The sequence below is a fragment of the Hemiscyllium ocellatum genome, chromosome 32, assembly GCF_020745735.1.
Source record: "Hemiscyllium ocellatum isolate sHemOce1 chromosome 32, sHemOce1.pat.X.cur, whole genome shotgun sequence".
Taxonomy (NCBI): Eukaryota; Metazoa; Chordata; class Chondrichthyes; order Orectolobiformes; family Hemiscylliidae; genus Hemiscyllium; species Hemiscyllium ocellatum.
In genome coordinates this window covers 51,052,009-51,074,072 of record NC_083432.1, presented here as the reverse complement: position 1 = coordinate 51,074,072, position 22,064 = coordinate 51,052,009, and the positions used below count along the sequence as shown (strand labels likewise).

The following is a 22,064-nucleotide window of genomic DNA, read 5'->3' as shown; positions in this document are numbered from 1 at the left end:
GCGAACAAAACCACAACACCTCTCAATCCCTCCCCATCTTCCCACTTCCTCCCCACCCCAGCCCAACATGTTACATTTAAAAAAAGAACTGCAGATGCTGGAAATCAGAAACAAAAACAAAAATTGCTGAGGAAACTTAGCAGGTCTGACAACATCTGTCGAGAGAAAGCAGAGTTAACGTTTTGGTGACCATTCTTCAGAAATTATTATAATTAGGAAAAGGTTGGTATATATGCAGAAGATGGGGTGGGAGAGGAGTAAACGATAGGTCGTGATGGAGCCTAGAGAGATTAGACAAGTCAAGCCTTTATTCTCTGGAATTTAGAAAGATAAGGGATAATATAACCAACTTCACAATATTAACAGGGATAGACAGGATGGATAAAGATCAACTATTTTCTTTGGTTGAAGACTCTAGAACTGTGGGTGTGGTCTAAGCCTTAGGAGCAGGCCATTCAGGAGTGATTTAGAAAGCACTTCTACATACAGAGAGTAGTGGAGGTTTGGAGCTCTTCCCCAAATGGCAGTTGATGCTCATTCAGTGGTTACATTTAAATCTGAGACAGGCAATATTTTACTAATCAAGGTTATCAAGGGATATGGGCTGAAATAGGCATATGGAGTTAGGCCACAGACTAGCCATGATCTTATTGAATGGGACTGTAGGCTCGAGGGGCTGAATGGCTTGCTTCTATTCCAATGTTCCAAAGCAGTCGAAAAGTGTGGAGCTGGAAAAGCATAGCTGATCGGGCAGCATCTGAGGAGCAGGAGAATCCCAAGCAGTTCCTAAGCATAAAGCAAGATGGCTAGTAATCTGGGAGATAGTCTGTGGACTTCCACTTCAACTCCTCAGGTGATGACACCAGTCCAGGAGATCACACAGATTGAATATGATCTCCACCCTTATTCTCGACATGATGTGATTTCTGCCCCAGAGCAGAATTGTTCCAGCTCCTTTTTGAAGGTGATGTAATTAATCCACATTCACGTCACCAGCTGGAAATGCATTATACAGGCTCACTCCATCATTAAGCACTGACCAGCTGTGCCAGAGGCTGACTGGATAAGAGAATGAGGGACTCGCTGACCAGATGAATGGGTTAACTGACCAGTTGGGCAGGAAGGTGACTGTCCAATTATGCCAGAGGATGACAGGCATGTTAAATGAGTGAGTGCCTGCAGATGAGAGGGCCAGAGAAAAACTGGTGAGTTGGGTGAGTGGTTAAATGACCAGGTATGCGAGGGTTAACTGTCCAGTTGGGCCAAAGGGTGATAGCAGATGCTGACTGTCCAGCACCTGCAGTCTTCACTTTCTCCTGAGCAGATGATGGGCTGACTGTCATCAAGAAAATAACTGACTGCTCTTTTCTTTCTGCAGGAAAAGGAGTATGTGTGTCAGGGTCGAGAGGCAATGCAAGTGATGGAACAAATACTGGGACAGGAGGCATGCTGGAAGTTTGAGAAAGCGAATGTGAGTAGGTGGTTGTGATCAGAATGATCTCCTGTACCCATTCTTGGTCTGGGATGTATGTTTTACAGCAGTGGTTTAATCTTTCACAGACTTGTTGTTGAGCATGCTTGGATGTAACTGACAAAAGATTGAGCATTCCAAAGTAGTATTTTGGACTGTAAAAACGCAGACTGCTGTCCTGAGCAGCAGAATAGGTGAAATTCATTTACTAATCGCAGCAGAATCATGAATACTGATGTTCTAAATAAAAAGACCCCTGTTAATTGTAACATTTTATTTTACAATGGAATGATTAAAAATTGAGAACTCTTCCATTGTTTGTGTTTAAATATGTTCCTGCCCCTTTCTGCCCTTAGATTCTCCAGACATGCTGCAACTTCCTGAGCACAAGACATGCTCGACAGCACCAGCCGAGCTTTTCTGGTTTGATCACCATTGGGTTGGTGAAGGTGTGCCCAGTTCATATGGTACCTCGAATGGTCCAAAGGGAACTTGTGTTCACCTAAAGAATGAAGCTTAGAAATCAGGGAGCACATTTGTTGATTGTTCTATGATTAGATCGCAGCCTCTTATTAACTGTCAAGTACCTGTTATCCTGAATGTTAATGAATTCTGTGCTTTGTGGTGGTTAAGCTTCCATGATGTTGCTGGTCAGGATTCGAATCTGGAAGCTGATACGGTATTTAGCTCTTTTTCTGTCTTGTACACTCTGGCTTGGTCCAAGTGACTCCACAGCCCAGTCAGAGAATGGTTGCTGTTTGGTCTCTTAGGTTTGCAGGTTGGATGGAGCCTGATTGAGGTTGCAGTTCTGCAAACACTTTCAGTGGGATTGGACTGAGTTTTAAAGAACCTTGCTAATCTGGAATCTCTGTTACAGGAATACAATGATGTTGTTTACACATTTGAAGTCCCATATCATGGCAGGAGCTTCATTCTAAAGGTAAGAACTTGGATGTTGAAGCACAGTGATGTAGTTCGGGATAGGATGTGGCTCCCGAATAAAATTATTAAACATAAAGTATTCAAAATGACCAATTCAGCAACATCTTCCGTTTCGCTGTATGAACAGATTGACTCCACTCCATGTGTGCAGAATTAATAAGGAAAGTTATTTTGTTCCAAATCTGTCACTGGGCTGCAGTTGTAAAGTTGATCTTGGTGCTGTAGCACTGAGTGAATTTATTGCTGGTAGCAGTTGCTTTGAAAGGCGCTCCAAGCCTCCACCTCCTTGCTCACATTCCACAGGCACTCTCAATCCCTCAACGTTCTCACATGCTGTCCTTGATTCTAAAACTGGGATGGGAGGAGAATTTTGAGAGGTAGTGTGGTTTGACTGAGTAAAGTGCAGAAGGTTGCAACTCCAAAGCAGAGCTGTGGATTGAACATGCAGTTACAATGCAGGATTTGCAGCTGGAATTATCCAGTGACCTTAACACAGATGGCTGCTTGGATGGAAGTCTTCAGTGGAATTTGCTTAATAATTTTGGTTTCCAGTACAAAAGAGGACATTGGTCAGAACAGCCACAGGGTGACTGATGTGGAGATGAAAAATTCTCCCCCGGTTCAGTGACCGGGTGGTGAGACACTGAGAAAGTACTAATCTGAGTTTCACGCAGTATCGAACCCAAACTATAGTTGCCCTGGAGTTGTTAATGAGGATATTGTGGAGGGAGTTTTTTTCTACATCTAACCCCATTCTGTATAGTCCTGGGAGTACAGTTTTTGAAGGGGTCAATGTGGAGGGAGTTTTGCCTTCAGTTTAAAAGATCAGAGGGTGTTTATATCTAACTCCAGGCTGTGCTGGGAACGTCCAGTGCGGATGGTGTAAAGGACACCTGACTATGAGGCCGTTCACCTATTGTTTCTATACTGACTCTCTGAATGAGTGTTATGCCTCAGTGCCATTCATCTCTCTTTTCCCTGAAACCCTACATATTATTTATATTTTAAATATCCTTTGCTGTCCCAATCGAATCTGTGTGTCCCGCACTTCTAGACAATGCATTCCTGTAACCCAACTACTTGCAATGTAAAAAGATTTATTCTCCTATCACACTTGTTTTTGTGCTCTCTCATTTTCATCCTTTTTATGAGTGAGCAGTTTCCCTCTATCCATTGGGTCCAACTCCCTCTTGATTTTGAAAACTACTTTCAGATTTTGCTTAACTTTCTCTCTTTGGAAAATAGTCGTAACAGAGGAGCTTCATCTTTGAAATCATTCTCATACACATCTTGGGACTCTCTGCAATGCATTCACATCTTTCCTACAATACCTTGGAGGTGCTGGTGTTGGACTGGGGTGGACAAAGTAAAAAATGACACAATACCAGGTTACAGTCCAACAGGTTTAATTGGAGGCACTAGCTTTCGAAGCACATCATCAGGTGGTTGTCCTGATGGACTATAACCTGGTGTTGTATGATCTTTAACCTCCTACAATAAGGCATCCAGAACTGTACACAATACTCCAGCTGAGTTCTAACTAATATCTCATAGAAGATCAGCATAATCTTATTCCTGTAATCTTTTACCTTCTTCATAAAGTGGGATATGGTATGCTTTATTCTTCACACACTGTACCTGTCCTGCTACTTCAGTGACTTATCCAAGTATCTCTGCTTCTGCACACCTTTTAGGATAATCCTCTTTATTTCATGTTTTGTTTTCATGTTCTTTCTATGAAGATCTATCACCTCTCATTCTCTTTATAAAGGTCCATCTGCCACTTATCTGCCCATTGCTCCAACTTGTCAGTGTCCTTCTGCAGATATACCCAGCGCTGCTCACAGTTTAGTGTTTCCAAATCTGCAAATTTTGAATTTGCCCTTTGTACACATAGGTTTAGATTACATATTAATGAAAAAGTAAGAGTCTCGATAATGATTCCTGCAAATAACTCCGCTGCCAATGTTCCTCGAGCCCAAACACACAGCACTGTGGCACAGCGGTTAGCACTGCTGCCTCACAGTGCCAGAGACCCGGGATCAATTCCCGCCTCAGGCGACTGACTGTGTGGAGTTTGCACATTCTCCCTGTGTCTGCGTGGGTTTCCTCCGGGTGCTCTGGTTTCCTCACACAGTCCAAAAATGTGCAGGTTAGGTGAATTGGCCATGCTAAATTGCCCATTGTGTTAGGTGCAGGGGTAAGTGTGAGGGAATGGGTCTGGGTGGGTTGTGCTTCGGCGGGTCGGTGTGGACTTGTTGGGCCAAAGGGCCTGTTTCCACACTAAATAATCTAATCTAATCGAAAAAAATTAATCATTCCTCTGGATCTCAACACTCAGCCAATTTTGTGTCCATGTTGCTGCTGTCACATTCATTCCATGAGCTACAACTATTTTCATATCTGTTGTGTGGTTCTGTGTCAAACACCATTTGGAAACCCATATACAACACATTGACTGACAGTATTGCCCTCATCAATCGATCTGTTTCCTCTCCAAAAAAAACCTCCCAAGTTAGCTAAACGCAATTTTCACTTGACAAATCTGTACAGTCTTTTTTAATTAAGCCCCATTTTCAAAGTCACAGTGTTTTTGATCCTAAGTAATTGTTTCAAGAACTTTCCTCCACTAGTGAAGTTAAACTGACTACTCTTTAAGTGCTTAGATTATTCTTACAAACTCTGTATTGAACCCTGTGCTGCATCCATCCTAGGAGTGTTTGATGAGGATGGTTTAAAAGGAACTCACTCTGTAATTAACCCCATTCTATCCTTTTCCTGGCTGTCTTTGATGGGAAAATGTAGAAGGACCTTTTATTTTCAATTTAGAAAAGCACCTTACTTTCAGTTTAAAAGGATTGAAAAAGCTTTACTTTCAGTTCAAAAGAGTAGAGGTGACTTTACTCTCCATTGAACCCCATGCTGTCGCTATCCAAGGTGTGTTTGATGGGGACGATGCAGAAGAAGCTTCACTATCAGTGTAAAAGAGTAAAAGTGCTTTATTCAGTATCTAACTGTATATTGTCCCTGCTCAAGGTGTGTCTGATAAGGAAAGTATAGAGGGAGCTTTATAAGAACATAAGAAATAGGAGCAGGAGTAGGCCATGTGGCCCCTTGAGCCCACTCCACCTTTCAATAAGATCATGGCTGATCATCTTGTTGGCTCAGCTCAACTTACCCGCCCACTCACCATAACTTTTAATTCCTTTACTATTCAAAAATCTGTCTATCTTTGCCTTCAAAAACATTCAGCTGCTTCACTGGGCAGGGAATTCCACTTATTCACATCCCTTTGGGTAAAGAAGTTCCTCCTCTACTCAGTCCTAATCTGCTCCCCTTTGTTTTGAGGCTTTGCCCCTTGTGCTAGTTTCGCCCAGCAATGGAAACAATCTCCCTGCTTCTAAGTTACATATTTCCTTCAGAGTTTTATATATTTCTATAAGATCCACCCCCCCCCCCCCCCCAATTCTTCTAAATTCCAATCCCAGTCTACTCAATCTCTCCTCCTAAACCGACCCTCTCAACTCTGGAAACAACCGAGTGAACCACCTCTGCACCCTCTCTGGTGCCAGTACATCCTTTCTCAAGTAAGGAGACTAAAACTGTTCACTGTACTTCAAATGTGGCCTCACCAGCATCCTGTACAGCTGCAGCATAACCTCCCTGTTTCTAAACTCCATTCCTCCAGCAATGAAGGACAATATTCGATTTACAAGGTTGTTGCCAGGGTTGGAGGATTTGAGCGATAAGGAGAGGCTGAACAGGCTAGGGCTGTATTCCCTGGAGCGTCGGAGGCTGAGAGGTGTCCTTATAGAGGTTTACAAAATTATGAGGTGCCTTGATAGGATAAATAGACAAAATCTTTTCCCTTGGGTCAGGGAGTCCAGAACTAGAGGGCATAGGTTTAGGGTGAGAGGGGAAAGATATAAAAGAGACCTAAGGGGCAACTTTTTCCACACAGAGGGTGGTACGTGTATGGACTGAGCTGCCAAGGAAGTGGTGGAGGCTGGTACAATTTCAACATTTAAAAGGCACCTGGATGGGTATATGCATAGGAAGGGTTTGGAGGAAAATGGGCCGGGTGCTGGCAGTTGGGACTAGATTGGGTTGGGATATCTGGTTGGCATGGACTGGTTGGACCGACAGGTCTGTTTCCATGCTGTACATCTTTATGAGTCTATGACTATGATAATTACTTGCTGAACCTGCAAACCAACTTTTTTTTGATTTATGCAGAAGGACACCCAGGTCCCAGTGTACAGCATGCTGTAATCTTTCACCATTTAAATAATAGTCCATTTTGCTGTTATTCCTAGCGAAATGGATGACCTCACATTTACCAACAGAACTCCATCTGCCAAACCTTTGCCCCCTCACGTAGCCTATCTATATCCTCTGCAGACTTTCAGTGTCCTCTGCACACTTTACTCTACCACTTATCTTAGTGTCATCTGCAAACTTTGATGCAATACCCTTGGTCCCCAACTCCAATTTATCTTTGTAAATTGTAAGCAGTTGTAAACTGATCCCTGAGGCACATTACCAATCACTGATTGCCAACAAGAAAAGCACCCATTTATCTCCAGTGTTGGCTTTCATTTGGTTAACCAATCCTCTACTGTGCTGATACATTACCCGCAATGCCGTGCACCTTCATCTTCTGCAGCGGCCTTTTTTGCAGCACCTTGACCAATGGTTTCTGGAAATCTAGATACATTGCATCCACTAGATCCCCATTGTCCATCACGTTCATAATGTCCTCAAAAAATTCCAGTAAATAATTAATTAATCAATCCATGCTCCATCTGCCTGTTGGGACAATTGCTATCCACATGTCTCATTATTTCTTCCTTGATGATAGATTCAAGCATTTTCCCCACTGCAGAAGTTAAGCTAATGGGCCTATAGTTACCCACTTTTTGTCTACCTCCTTTTTAAAACAGTGGCGTCACATTTGCTGTTTCTCAATATCCCGGAGCTGCCCCAGAGTCCAGCGAATTTTGGTAAATTACCATAAGCGCATTTGCTATTTTTCCTGCCATCTTTTTTTAACATTCTGGGATGATTCCATCAGGGCTAGGAGACTTGTCTACCTTTAGGTACATTAGCTTGCCCAAACTATCTATGTAGTGATAATGATCGTTTTTAGATCCTCACCTTCCACAGCCTCCTTGTCATTAATTTTTGGTATGTTATTTATGTCTTCCTTTATGAAGAACGACACAAAATATCTGTTCAATTCTATGGCTATTTCCTCATTTCTCATTATTAAATCCCTCTTCTCATCCTCTAAATGGCCAATGTTTACCTTAGTCACTCTTTTTCGTTCTATATATTTGAAGAAAGTTTTGTTGTTTTTATATTCTGAATTAGTTTAGTTTCATAATCTATCTTATCTTCCTTCATATCTTTTTTCATGGCTTTCTGCTGACCTTGAAAAAATTTTCCAATTTTTCCATTTTGCCACTAATCTTTGTCACTTTGTATGCATTAGCTTTCAATTTGATACCCTCCTTTATTTCCATAGACATCCATGGCTGATTATTCCTTTTTCTAAAGTCTTTCCATTTCACTGCTATATACCTTTGCTGAGCACTGTGAAAAATTGCTTTGAAAGTCCTCCACTGTTCCTCATTGTCCCACTATATAGTCTTTGCTCCCAGATATCTTAACTAACTCCTCTAATGTCCTCAAATATCAGAGCTACACAGCTTCCTTTCTTTTCCTTTCCTTTCCTGTTTTCAGTTTAAGAAAGCAGAGGACACTTTATTTTCAGTTTAGAAGGGGAGAGAAAACTTTACTTTCAATTCAAAAGAGAAGATGTAGCTTTAATCTGTATCTGACCCCATGCTATCCCTGTACCCAGGATTGTTTGAGAGGACAGTATAGTGTGAGCTTTACTGTGATCTGACAAAAAAATTGTCCATCTCCTGGGAGTGTTTGGGGACAGTGGAAAGGCAATTTCACTTTCAGTTTAAAAGAATAGGAGGAGCCTTATTCTGTACATAACTCTGTGTTGTATATGTTTTAAGAGTGTTTGATGGGGGAAAAGTGGGGGGAGCTTAACACTGCCTCACAATCCATGTTATCTCTGTCCTGGGAATGTTTGATGGCAACAGTGTAAGGGCAGCTTTATTTACTCTTTAAGTTTAAAAGAATAGAGAGAGCCATACTCCATGCTGTACCTGTCCTGTATGTGTTTGACAGTGTAGGAGAAACTGTTTACTTTCAGTTCCGAAGATTACAAATAGCTTTACCCTGTATCTCACCCTGTACTGTCCCTGCCCGGTGAGTGTTGGATGGGGTAAGTGTTAATAGAGTTTTATTTTCAATTTAAAAGAATCAAAGCTACTGTACTCTTTATAACCCTATGTTGGACCTGTCATTGAGTGTTTGATGGGGCAATGTAGATAGAACTTAACTTTCAATTCAAAAGGGAACTTTACTCTTAATGTAACTCAGTGCTGTCTCTGTCCTGGGAATGTTTGATGGGGACAGTATCGAGGAAGCTGTACCTTCAGTTTAAAAAATTAGAAGGACCTTTACTCTATAATCATGTGTTGTCCCTGTCATGGGAGTGTTTGATAGGGACAGTGTAGAGAGAACCTTACTGTGTATCTAACCCCATGCTGTCCGTACCTTGGGAGTGTTTGATGGGGAGCGTGAAGGAAGCCTTGCTTTCAGTTTACGTTAAATTTACGACTCTGGATTGGAATTTGAAGAGTGACAGGTGAACTCATTGAAACATACAGGATTCTCAAGGGACTTGTCAGGGTGAATGTTGAGAGGATGTTTCCCTTCATGGAAGAGTCCAGAACCAGAGGGCATAGTTTCAGAATTAAGGGGGTGCAAATTTAATACTGAGATAAGGAGGAATTTCTTCTCTGAGGATTGAGAGTCTTTGTCACAGAGAGCTGTGAGGTCTTGTGTATATTTAAGGCTGACATACATAGAAACTTGATAAATAGGGGAATCAGGGGTTACAGGGAATACTCAGGATGTGATGTGTATTGGATTAGCCATGATCCTATTGAATGGACCAGTCTTGAGGGGCTGAATGGCCTGCATCTGTTCGTATTTCTTATGATCTTAAAAGAGTAGAGGTAGCTATACTTTTCATTTAAAAGAGTGGAGGGCAGTTTATGCTGTATCTAACCCCAACCATTGGTTTGGAATGTTTGATGTCCACAGTTCCCTCATTTGAATTCATATCAAATATAGTTATTTGTAGCATTCCTGTCAGATGAGGGTCTGTATTTCACACCAAACCATACAGTTCCCAAACGAGCCATACTTTGGCATGAGCTGGATTGTGGTTCAGCCTTCTTTCACTCAGTGGTCAGAGTACAGTAGTGAGGAGGGCTGTCCCTGGGTCAGTGTCATGTACAGTTGGGTCTGCTTGACCACGTTTATGATTTATCCAGGTTCCATTAAGCCTTCCCTGTGTCCACACACCTGAACCTGGGAGGTTGTGGTGTCCGTGTTAACATGTGTTTCTCCTTTAGGCGTTCCTGCAATGCCCTGCTGAGCTGATATATCAGGAAGTCATTCTTCAACCTGAGAAGGTGGTCATTTGGAACAGAACAGTTACTGTTTGCCAGGTACTGCTGTTGTCTGAAAACACTGTTCTCTTAGAAATGGTTAATTGCAGTGCAGTTCAGCTGAGAGGATCCAATCCACACTAACTTCCCACAGCAGTAGGAATTGAGGGCACCAGTGCTAACCATCAAGTATTTATAAACGACTGAGCAATGCTTTCTGTGATGAAGTGTGTTCTGGACTCAGGTAGACTACAGAATCAGGCTAGGATAGTCTTGGGTTTCAGATTTTGTTATCTAGGGTGTTAACTTTTCCAATCCTTGACCAGTCACGCCTTTCATTCATTACCGTTCTTTCAACACTGATGGTAGGAGAAAGTGAGGACTGCATTGCTGAAGATCAGAGTCAAGACTGCGATGCTGAAAAAGCACAGCAGGTCAGGCAGCATCTGAGGAGCAGGAGAATCAATATTTCAGGCATTAGACCTTCATTCTTTCATCTAAGATGGTAGTTTGACTTAATTTTCTTTCACACTCATGTACAGTCCCATCGGTATTGATCCTCTTTGGGGTTTGGGCACAACACAACTGACTCTTACTGGGGTACAGTCCCCCACACACTGACTCTCAGTGGGTTACAGTTCCACACACATACAGCGTCTCACTGGGATACAGTCCCATACACATGCAACATCTAACTGGGATACAGTCCCCTCCCACACACTGACTCTCACTGGGGTATGGGTCCCACACACACTGACTCTCACTGGGGTATGGGTCCCACACACTGACTGTCACTGGGGTACAGTCCCCCACGCACACTGACTCTCACTGGAGTACAGTCCCCCACACACTGACTGTCACTGGGGTATGGGTCCCACACACACTGACTCTCACTGGGGTGCAGTCCCACGCACACAGACTCTCATTGGGGTATAATTCCACACAGATGCACCACCTCACTGGGACACAGTCACACACACACACACACACACACACACACACACACACACACACACACACACCGTCTCACTGGGATACAGTCCCCCCACACACACTGACTCTCACTGGGGTATGGGTCCCACACACACTGACTCTCACTGCCCTGATCCTGCCTGGGATACGATCTCTCACACTGGAGTACAGGTTGTACATACACTGACTCTTATTGAGGATGCAGTTCCATTCCCACTCTGGGCCAGTTCCATCCACGTGAATCCTGACTGGGCCAGTCCCATCCACGTGAATCCTGACTGGGGTATCAGTTCCATCCACGTGAATCCTGACTGGGGTATCAGTCCCATCCACGTGAATCCTGACTGGGGTATCAGTTCCATCCACGTGAATCCTGACTGGGGTATCAGTCCCATCCACGTGAATCCTGACTGGGGTATCAGTCCCATCCACGTGAATCCTGACTGGGTTGTCAGTTCCATCCACGTGAATCCTGACTGGGCCAGTCCCATCCACATGAATCCTGACTGGGCCAGTCCCATCCACGTGAATCCTGACTGGGGTATCAGTCCCATCCACGTGAATCCTGACTGGGGTATCAGTCCCATCCACGTGAATCCTGACTGGGGTATCAGTCCCATCCACGTGAATCCTGACTGGGGTATCAGTCCCATCCACGTGAATCCTGACTGGGGTATCAGTCCCATCCACGTGAATCCTGACTGGGGTATCAGTCCCATCCACGTGAATCCTGACTGGGGTATCAGTCCCATCCACGTGAATCCTGACTGGGGTATCAGTCCCATCCACGTGAATCCTGACTGGGGTATCAGTCCCATCCACGTGAATCCTGACTGGGGTATCAGTCCCATCCACGTGAATCCTGACTGGGTTGTCAGTTCCAAACATTGGCTGTCACTGTTGTGCAAATGTCTTTTGAGTAAGAGTTTGAAATGGAAAGCCATTACTTATGTATTACTTAGACTTCAGCTTCAGTCTCAATGACGGTTATCAGAATCACCGCTCCCTCCCCCACCCATGCTGTGTTTAACAATGTTTCTCGTTCAGCATTTTCATTGCCTGAATTATTGGGAATGAGGGCAGTAACTGTGATGTTGATGATCCTGGTTTTTCAGGTTCTCCAGCGGGTTGATGATAACACTGTAATCACCTATGATGTTTCAGCAGGAGCTGCAGGAGGGGTTGTTTCTCCCAGGTCAGAATTGAGGAACTTCGTATGTCTGTTTTGTGCCTGCTATTTGCTGATTACATAACGTCAAGTCTATTTGACGTTTCTTGAATAATGAAATAATTTGAGTCCATATACAGGAAGACCTTTACAACATTCAGATTTGAGTCGACCAGAATGTGCCAAGTAATGACTACCTCCAATAAGAAACAGTGTAACCATTGCAATTTGACATTCAATGACATTACCATTGCTGAAGCCCCCACTAAAACATCCAAGTATTATCATTGACCAGAAACTGAACGATACCAGCTGCACAAATACTATACAGCTACAAGAGCAAGCCAGAGGCTCGGGAATCCTACAGCGAGTAACTTGCGTCATGACTCCCCAAAGCTTGACCACTGTCTACAAGGCATAAGTCAGGAGTGTGAGGGAATGGCTGGAGGAGTGAAGCACAGTTTAGTGCAGGAGAGTAAGGTGGTTCGCCCAGATACATTTTTTTTTATTTCACTTCAATTTTCTGCTGAAGTTAGTTTTAGTATTCATTTCTTGAGTTCATGTTGGAATCCTGTTCAACTGCAAGATGTATTGCAGCAAATGCCACCTTTCCCCTTCCCCAGCATGGGCATGGGCACACACTTTCCACCAGATGCCAGTGGAGTGGATGTCAAAAGCATAAACCTCAACTGATTTTTGTTCCCTGTCTTAGCCAGCAGACCAGGATAGTGTCTGCTACTCAGACTCTGTACATACCTAGCAAACCAGCAGGGTTGCTGATCAGGCCACTCTTAAAGGGACAGGTGTCCAGGTTTCATCTCCTGGCTTGTGTTAACTGCTTTCTATATACTGAGGTTGAATAATGGCTTCCTTGAAGTGCCACAGTGCTGGAAGTTTTTCTGAATGTTATTTCTCATTTTTTTTTCCTGTAAAATACATGGTATGATCATTCCAAATGTATAATGGTGACAATCAATTTGCAGGGACTTTGTGAATGTGCGTCGTATTGAGAGGAAGAAAGAGATGTATATTTCTTCTGGTATGTCAACTACACACAACTCCAGACCTCCACAGAACAAATACGTCAGGTATGAGGCAGCTGAGTGAAACCAAGGCAATAGGTGTTATATTAGAGAAAGAGAACAGCAACATTAATACTGTGTCAGGATGAGAGGGGATAACACTTTAAACATACTTAAAAAGAGTAACTGATAAAATGACATGTGGAACAATGTTACTTTGTACTGTGTAGTCAATAAGCTGACCTGTCCAAAACATGTTGAAAAGTCCTGAGCTCCCTGTGACTATTGGGAGGAACTGGACTGGGAACAAGTGGGCCCCAAAGCAGCAAGACCAAGAGAAAGTATATAGACCGAGGGGGTGAAGTATATGGAACAGTGCTGGACATAGACCTGGGGATGTGGAGTGAAGGATACGTAGGGCAAAGTGATCAGTGACCTGAGCAGCAGTGTGATTTTCTGTTTAAGAAATACATGTTTTAAAGAAACATTTGCAACTGAATTGTCAGGTTGAAGTTAATTCGCTAATAAAAATTCAGTAAGAAAGACTGAACTCTCAGGTACAGTATTGGCAAAAGGAGAATAAGCCTGTGTGAAACTTCATGGCTGTTTAAATCTCCTTTACTTTTGTATATTACATTGTATTCCAGAGTTGAGCAGGTGACGTGGAGGTGCCGCTGATGGACTGGAGTGAACAAAGTCACACTTCACACCCAGGTTATAGTCCAAACATTTATTTGAAATCACAGGCTTTCAGAGTGCAGCCCATTGGTCAGGTGAAGTGAGAGAGAAGAGAATTTATAGGCAGATTAAGAGATCATACAACTGGTGTGAGAATTGAATAATAAATCTCTGAAGGTGACCAAGAGTGTTAGACAGTGTGATTAAAGTGTCAATAACTGAATAACAAGTGAAGGGATGACCTATAATCTGATTAAATGAGGCAGAGAGATAACTACTAAAAAATTAAAAATAAAGTGGATCTGGAAACAAATTAAATGACTGGAATAACAGGATCGGTATAAGAGTTACATGCCAACGGTCTAACCAAAGTAATAAGTAATCCAAAACTGTACAAACTAATTAAGGTAGAGAGATCATAATAATTTATCAAGGTGATGGTGTCAAAACAAGACAATAAGAAAGATTTTACAGATATAGAACACTATGGTGGGGTTACATGTAGCACAACATGAAGCCAAAATCATGGTTCAGGGCGTCTTCATGGGTATTGAACTTGGCTGTCAGTTTCTGCTCGGCAATTCTGTGTTATTGTGTATCTCGAAGTCCATCTTGGATACTTCAGTGGTCAAGGACATTCAGCCTCCAATCTTTGGGTAAGCATCTTCTAAGGTGGACGTCGAGATACACAATAACCCAGAATTGCTGAGCAGAAACTGACAGCCAAGTTCAATACCCATGAAGACGGCCTGAACTATGATCATGGTATCATGTTGTCCTACATGTAACCCCACCATAGTGTTCTATATCTGTAAACTCTTCCTTATTGTCCTGTTTTAACACCATCACCTTGATAAATTATGATCTCTCTACCTTAATTAGTTTGTACAGTTTTGGATTACTTATTACTTTGGTTAGACCGTTGGCATGCAATTCTTATCCTTATAACGTTATTCCGGTCATTTAGTTTGTCTCCAGCACCACGTTATTTTAAATTTTTTTTGTAGTTGCCTCTCTGCCTCATTTAATCGGATTATAGGTCATCCCTTAGCACTGCTGCCTCACAGCGCCAGAGACCCGGGTTCAATTCCCGACTCAGGCGACTGACTGTGTGGAGTTTGCACGTTCTCCCCGTGTCTGCATGGGTTTCCTCCGGGTGCTCCGGTTTCCTCCCACAGTCCAAAGATGTGCAGGTCAGGTGAATTGGCCATGCTAAATTGCCTGTAGTATTAGGTAAGAGGTAAATGTAGGGGTCTGGGTGGGTTGCGCTTCGGCGGGTCGCTGTGGACTTGTGGGGCTGAAGGGCCAGTTTCCACACTGTAAGTAATCTAATCTAATCTTTCACTTGTAATTCAGCTATTGATACTTTAATCACACTGTCTAACACTCTTGGTCACCTGTTGAGACTGATTATTCAACAGCTGAAAATGTGTTGCTGGTTAAAGCACAGCAGGTTAGGCAGCATCCAAGGAACAGGAAATTCGACGTTTCAGGCCAGAGCCCTTCATCAGGATTATTCAACACTCCATTCTCATGAATTGTATGATCTTTTGATCTCTCTCCCCTTGATTTTTCCTTATAAATTCAGTGTTTGTGTGTTCTTCTCTCTCATTTCACCTGATGAAGGGGCAGCATTCCGAAAGCTTGTGATTTCAAATAAACCTGTTGGACTATAACCTGGTGTGTGGCTTCTGACTTAGTCTAGAGCAGAAATTAGGAGAAGGCTTTATCCTGATATCTCATTACTGTACAGCAGGTGGCAGCATTGTGTTCCATGTATTGTTCTGTCAGTAATCAAAAGTCTTCACTGATCCCTTTAAATCTCTTACAGAGGTGAGAATGGGCCTGGAGGGTTTGTGGTGCTGAAGTCTCCTCAGAACCCCAGAGTCTGCACCTTTCTTTGGATACTGAATACAGATCTTAAGGCAAGTATTAAAATTCTACCAAGGGGTTTACTTGATTGAGGCTGCTGGGGACAGTGAAGGTTTCAATTCTTACTGTAATGAGCAAATTGCATGGATTTGTCTAAAGACTAGATAAGGTTTTCAATTATTTAGAAACTCTAGATGTCTTCCCTAGTTTACTAAAAATCTAACCTGAACAGTAAAGTGTACTTCCAGATCACTTTCTTCAGACTTTGGTTTCTACTACAGTGTGTATTGCACACGAATGAGGGGACATAAGGGATGCACTTATGGGAATGACAATGTATGTCTCCCTGCCCAGGGTCCAACATGAAGGCTGGCTTTTGGGTTATTTTCCTACTTGGAACATGAGTGCTGACCGAGTGATGTCAGAAAGTAGCAACTTGAGAGGGAAATGTGTTGCAATAGTGATTGTTCACAAAGTAGCCACTGTTCTTGCACTCTGTGATTCCTAATAAAGAGAGAGAGAGATCTCCTTCTCTCATCTCCCCTTGTCCCTTCCCGTTCTTTCCTGCCCCTTTCACTCCTTACTGCTCCCATTCCCTGCTCCTCTCCCTGCCTCCATTACCTCCCATCAGGGACCATAATCTAGAAATTTTTTGTTAATTTTCAAAGGATTCCTTAATGATTTCAAGATTTTCTGGTTCACGGCTAGTTGAGTTATCCTTTGATGACAGATTTTAAAATGTTCTGTCGTTTGCAGTGTCCCTTTCTACACCCCAAGCCTTTGGAGCCTCGTAGTCCCCTGGCAGATGCCACTGCCATAATTTTCCTGACAATTTTGGGGGTGTGGAGGGGAGGGGATGTTTGCCCACTGTCTTCATGTGTTTTGATGGCCATCCCATATCCCCCTCTTGATCTGAGTTGTTATTAGAGACTGACTAGTTCATGTGTTTCAGGCCTTTCTTGGACAGCAGTTGTTTAGAAACTGTACGTCATCCCTGCAGCTCCCTCTTCCCTGCAACATTCCTTTACCATTTAATATATTATTTCAAACAGCTACCTTTCCATTTTAAAAGAAATCAGGGGCTTCTCTCTCACACATTGACCATGCACAGCAGGTGAAATGTTGAGATTGTGTTTCATTTTTTGGGCATTTAATGCAAGAGGTCCTGTTTGATTTTCGATTGTGTGGTCCAGTTCAATTTCTTCCCAGTGTTGGCTTGTAACCTTGTGTCTGTTCCTTGTGCAGGGCCGGCTGCCCCGATACCTGATCCAGCAGAGTCTCGCAGCCACCATGTTCGAGTTCATTGCACACCTGAGGCAACGAATCAGTGATATAAGGGAAGCATCACAATACTGACTGCAACATAAAACATCATATCAACTCCATCTGCAGAAAACAGTGTCTAAGTCAGCAATTACAAACCAAGATCAACTTACTGACTAACAAACACCTACTCATCATTGTACTAATCATTGAAAGATTGTTTTAAAGTTATTCTTCACATGGCTATGCTGATTGAACTTTCACCTGAAGAGCCAAAAGGAATTGAGATATAATACTGAACGATTTTATTTTTTATATTATATCATTTTTTTGTATTGTGTTGTTTAACTCTGTGTACAATCCTGCTGCTATGGGAGTTTTACACTTAGAACCAAATATTAGCTGTTTGACAACAGCTTTGCGGTTCTCTGATACAGAAGGGTCACTGAGTGCTGCGAGGCTGAAATATTTGCTGCATCCACTAGGTGCTGCTTTAGCGGCAGATTCATTTGTGACGGATTGTTTATTCCTATTTGTTTTAATAGTGGATAGCAGCCTCTCCTAGCTCAATGGGCTATTTCACCATCCAGCCTGGATCTGAGCTCCCAGGGGCAGGAGGATCATGCGTCCTGCTGATTGCATGTTCTACACTGGGCCTGAGCTGGAGAAACAGCTGGAATTCTGTTGTTGATAACTGTCCATTGAGTGAGTGGTTTACAGCTGAAGGATCAACGATGAGGTCCTTCAGGGTGGAATATCTTCCTGTAAAAAATGAGGTCTGCAGATGCTGGAGATCACAGCTGCAAATGTGTTGCTGGTCAAAGCACAGCAGGTTAGGCAGCATCTCAGGAATAGAGAATTCTCTATTCCTGAGATGCTGCCTAACCTGCTGTGCTTTGACCAGCAACACATTTGCAGGAATATCTTCCTGCCATTCACTGGAATGAGGGACTAGAGGAAGTTTATTGTGAATCAAGTCTGTATGTGACAATTGTCTCTGTCTTCAGGAAAGTTGAGATATCATATGATCAACTATTACTCTACTTTAGCTGGGAAAGCATTGTTAGCAGTCATAGCTGGATGTACAAATGTAACTGTTGCATTGAGCAGATGAGGGACTGTTTAGTAGATGTGTGATTGTTTTCTCATGATTAACCATGTTAATTCCTCATTCAGCTTCTTCTTGATTCCTATTTCCCATATTCTTGACATAGGTTAGGTTAGATTACACTCCCTACAGTATGGAAACAGGCCCTTTGGCCCACCATGTCCACATCAACCCTCTGCAGAATAACCCACCCAGACCCATTCCTCTACCCTATATTTATCCCTGACTTGGCAATTTGGTAAGGCCAAAACACCTAACCTACACATCTTTGGATTCTGGGAGGAAACCGGAGCACTCAGAGGAAACCCATGCAGACACGGGGAGAATGTACAAACTCCACACAGACAGTGCCCGAGGCAGGAATTGAACCTGGGTCCCTGGCACTGTGAGGCAGCGTTGCCAACCACTGAATCGCGACATACTCCAGTTTTGTTTCACGTTTCCTGCACAGATCTGATGAAGGTAAAACATCCTGTCTTAGGACTGGACTGTATTCTAAAAGGCAAAAAAGGAAGTATTAAATCAGAATAAAACCATAAAATTGATTTTTAAGAAAATGTTATAGTTAAATGGCGTGTTTATTTTCTGCCTGAAAACTGTTTGGAAAATCTGATAGTGGAAAAACAAATGCTTTTTGGTTGTTCAAAGTCATCGTAACAGAGCTGTAAACTAAACTGTTTCAACTCCATCACAAAGTCAGAGAATACTACAGCACAAAAGGAGGCCATTCTGTCCATTGTGCCCATACTAGCACTTTAAAGGAGTTACCAAATTAGTCTCCATACATAGCCTATAACCCTGCAAATACTTTCCCTTCAAATATTTATTCAGCTCCTTTTTGAATGTTATTACTGCATCTGCTTCCACTGCCCTTTCAGGAAGTGTGTTTAAGATCTCAACAATCCTTGTTCTTATTATCTCACCTGTCATTTTTGCTAAATATCTTAAATCTCACTCTCTGGTACTGATTTCTTTACAATGTGATTTTGAACACCTCTATGAAATCGTCCCTTAACCTCCTTTAGAAAGCCTCTAGGTAACTGAAGCCTGTTGTTTCCAGTACCTTTCAGTTCATCTTTATGATCTTGACATCTTTTTTAACATAGAGCATCCAGAGTTGGACATTGATTGTTTCATAGTGGCTTACTGTAACTTCTATGCTTTCATACTCCATGCCTCTCTTTTGAAAAGCAAAGAATCCTATGAGCCTCTTTAATACGCTTTTCAATTGATCATAGCACCTTATGAATAAGTCTGTACTTACACCCCCAGGTCTTTCTTATTCTGCATCACCTTTAAAATTGTTGCATTTAGTTTATATTGATGTCTTCCCATCAAAATGCATGCATTCTAATTCTTTGCATGACATTTCCACCTATTTGCCTATTCCTCAGGCCCAGCTGATCATTCTGAAGTTTGTTACTATTTTCATTGCAATTTTCAGTTATGTGTCATCTGCAAGCTTTAAATTTAGTTCAATTTTCTCCCACCAATGTTTCTTCACCCTGTTCTACCATAATTTATAGAGTAAAAATCCCAGAAGCATCAAACAGTGAATTTCACAAAGTACAGGAACTTAATTTGTCTCCACATCACTTCTGGATTAAAATTTAGGGAAGAGAATTGGAAAAAGTGGTTTTACTCGAAACTCTGTAGAAATTGCCGAATGCAGGAGCAGAGTCCTGCTTAATACTGAAGAACAGTGCAACAAGGAGCTGAAACAAAGGAAATCAAACCAGATGTTTGCAAATGTGTGAAATCTGAAATAGAAATAAAAAAATATTCAGCAGATCAGGCAGCATTTTTGAAGAGAGAAACAGAATTAATGTTTCAGATCTTTAATCAGGACTGAAGAATAAAGGTGGGTGGGAACATGGGAAGAAAATGCTTCTTGTGTGATTGAATAATGCCCGCATAATCGGATTCTAGCTTTATTCTGATAGATGTTTCTGAGTAAACTAATAGCCATTTGATGAAAAAGGTCATTTGTTTCCATGTGACTTTGAACCACCAGAGTCACTGAGCAAATGTCCTGTGCTCCACAGTTATTATTACTCTATGGAAGAATAAATGTCACAATGAGCACAGGATAAAGAGCAAACCTAACCATTCTTCTGATCCAGCCACTTCTGTTCAGCATTTTTTGCTGCCAGGAAATAATTATGTGGAGGGTTGCAGATAATTTGATCAGATCCCCCTTTGAGAAATTCTTGGCTGACATTGAGTGCTCAGAATCCAAGGTTGAAATGAGTAACCTTGAAATATAGAGTACGTGCAGCCAGCTAACTTTTAAAACAGTATTGCGTTCATTGGGTGTTGACATCGCTGGCTAGTCCAGCATTCATTGCCCAGAGAACTGTTCTGAGAAAGCCACATTGCAATGGGCCTGGAGTCTCATGTTGGCCAGGAAATAAACCTGCATGCTAGTGTAAATATTCAGCAGGTCAAGCAGCATCTTTGAAGAGAGAAACAGAGTTGGTGTTTCAGACCTTTAGGAGAATGGGTGGAGGGGAGGAGATGTTGAGTGTTGGTGAGGGGGAGGGCCATGTGAGGAGAATGCTTCCCATGTGATGGATAAATGCCAGAGGATCAGGTTCTCGCCGTAGTTTCTACAGATTTATTTCTGAGTAAAGTAAGGAGGGCAGATTTCCTTCCCAAAGGGACATTAATAAACCAAATGAGTTTTGCTGCAATTAGTGATTGTTGTAATTAGACTAGTGCTTGATTCCAGAATTTTAATGAATTCAAATTTCACCATGATGGGATTTGAAGCCATGTTACTGGAACATTAGTCTGGGTTTCTGCATTACTAATCCAATGACATTACCACTATGACACCAACTCCCTTTTTAGTGGTGCTAAAGTGGAAGAGAAGATTTAAAAACAACTACGTGAGTGTAGCTTGTATAACAGAAACATTATGTCAGTCTCTAGTGCTGCCGTCTCCTGCTCTGATTCAAACAGTAACTTGCAGGGTGACTCAGTTCACTCGGATAAATAATTGGAAACAGGATTTGCACCCACTAACCCCACACATTACCCAGATAATTGAATATTTTGTTAATCTGAGTGTTAGCAGCACTGAGCCCATTGTTCACTCATCCCTCTATTTGCCATTTACTGCTGGGTGACTTGCTATCTAGGCCTGTCTTCCTCTTTTTAACCTCCCAGTTCCTGTCATTTGTTGTTTAAATCTGTGTTAAAACTTCATATTTAAAATAACAGACTGGTCTTTTTCTGGAGATGGGGGTCTTTACACACAATAACTGTGAGCTTTTAAACCAAGGCTTGGTAAAGCAAATCGAAGCACTAACATGCACTTAATACTGTGATCAAAAGGCAAGTCATTTAAGAATCACAACAAATTGTGGTTACAGTCAGGCGATTCTCTTAAAATACTTCCATTTCAAACCACCTGACCTTTAAATAACATTCCACTGACAGACAGAACAGAGTCCACATTGTTGGGACTAGAGTGCAGTTGTTCTGGTTTATATATAAAAAACAATTGTTTTCTTGGCAGCAGTGCTCTCAAAGTAGTCCATCGTAGACACTGATCTGTGTTCTGATCACCTGGGAGACAGCTGAATGTCATTACCCTCTTAGTTAATGTTCCACTGATACCTGACATACAAAATATTTAAGGATTTACCTACGGTTAAGTCTTTATGAAACAGGAGAACACTGTCAAGATTCATCATTGTGAAGAAAGAAAGGGAGAATTGAAACTGACAAAGTTATTGGCAAATAAATGAGTGAGTCACAACCGGACATTATTTGTAGATACAAGAATCTGGTAAAGGATATAATAGAATTATTTATATATGGAATGCTAGCTAAAGATAGCGAAAAAGTTAGATTATTGGTCTACAGGTTTCTCCATTCTGGAGCACAACTAAAAGAGAAGGATGTTTAAAATGGGTTGTGCACAGCTGAAACCATAGCTAATTATTAGATCCACAAGGGGAAGTGATTCAGCCCCTCGAACTTGTTCTGCCATTCAATCCGATCATGGTAGATCTGTAAC

General features: G+C 42.2%; 1 protein-coding gene across 4 annotated transcripts in view; it reads left to right on the top strand.

The window, feature by feature from the left end:
* The window catches only part of stard3 (StAR related lipid transfer domain containing 3), a 34,065-nt gene extending 16,315 nt beyond the window's left edge, over positions 1–17,750 (top strand). For all 4 annotated transcript variants that reach the window (XM_060848762.1, XM_060848761.1, XM_060848763.1 and 1 more), the window contains exons 9-15: positions 1,379–1,471; positions 2,349–2,411; positions 9,919–10,014; positions 12,042–12,121; positions 13,078–13,182; positions 15,626–15,719; positions 16,912–17,750. In XM_060848762.1, the coding sequence (XP_060704745.1) occupies positions 1,379–1,471; positions 2,349–2,411; positions 9,919–10,014; positions 12,042–12,121; positions 13,078–13,182; positions 15,626–15,719; positions 16,912–17,022 (642 nt within the window). In that variant the 3' untranslated portion in view covers positions 17,023–17,750. The remainder of the gene's footprint in view (positions 1–1,378; positions 1,472–2,348; positions 2,412–9,918; positions 10,015–12,041; positions 12,122–13,077; positions 13,183–15,625; positions 15,720–16,911) is intronic.
* The last annotated feature ends 4,314 nt before the right edge of the window (positions 17,751–22,064 follow it).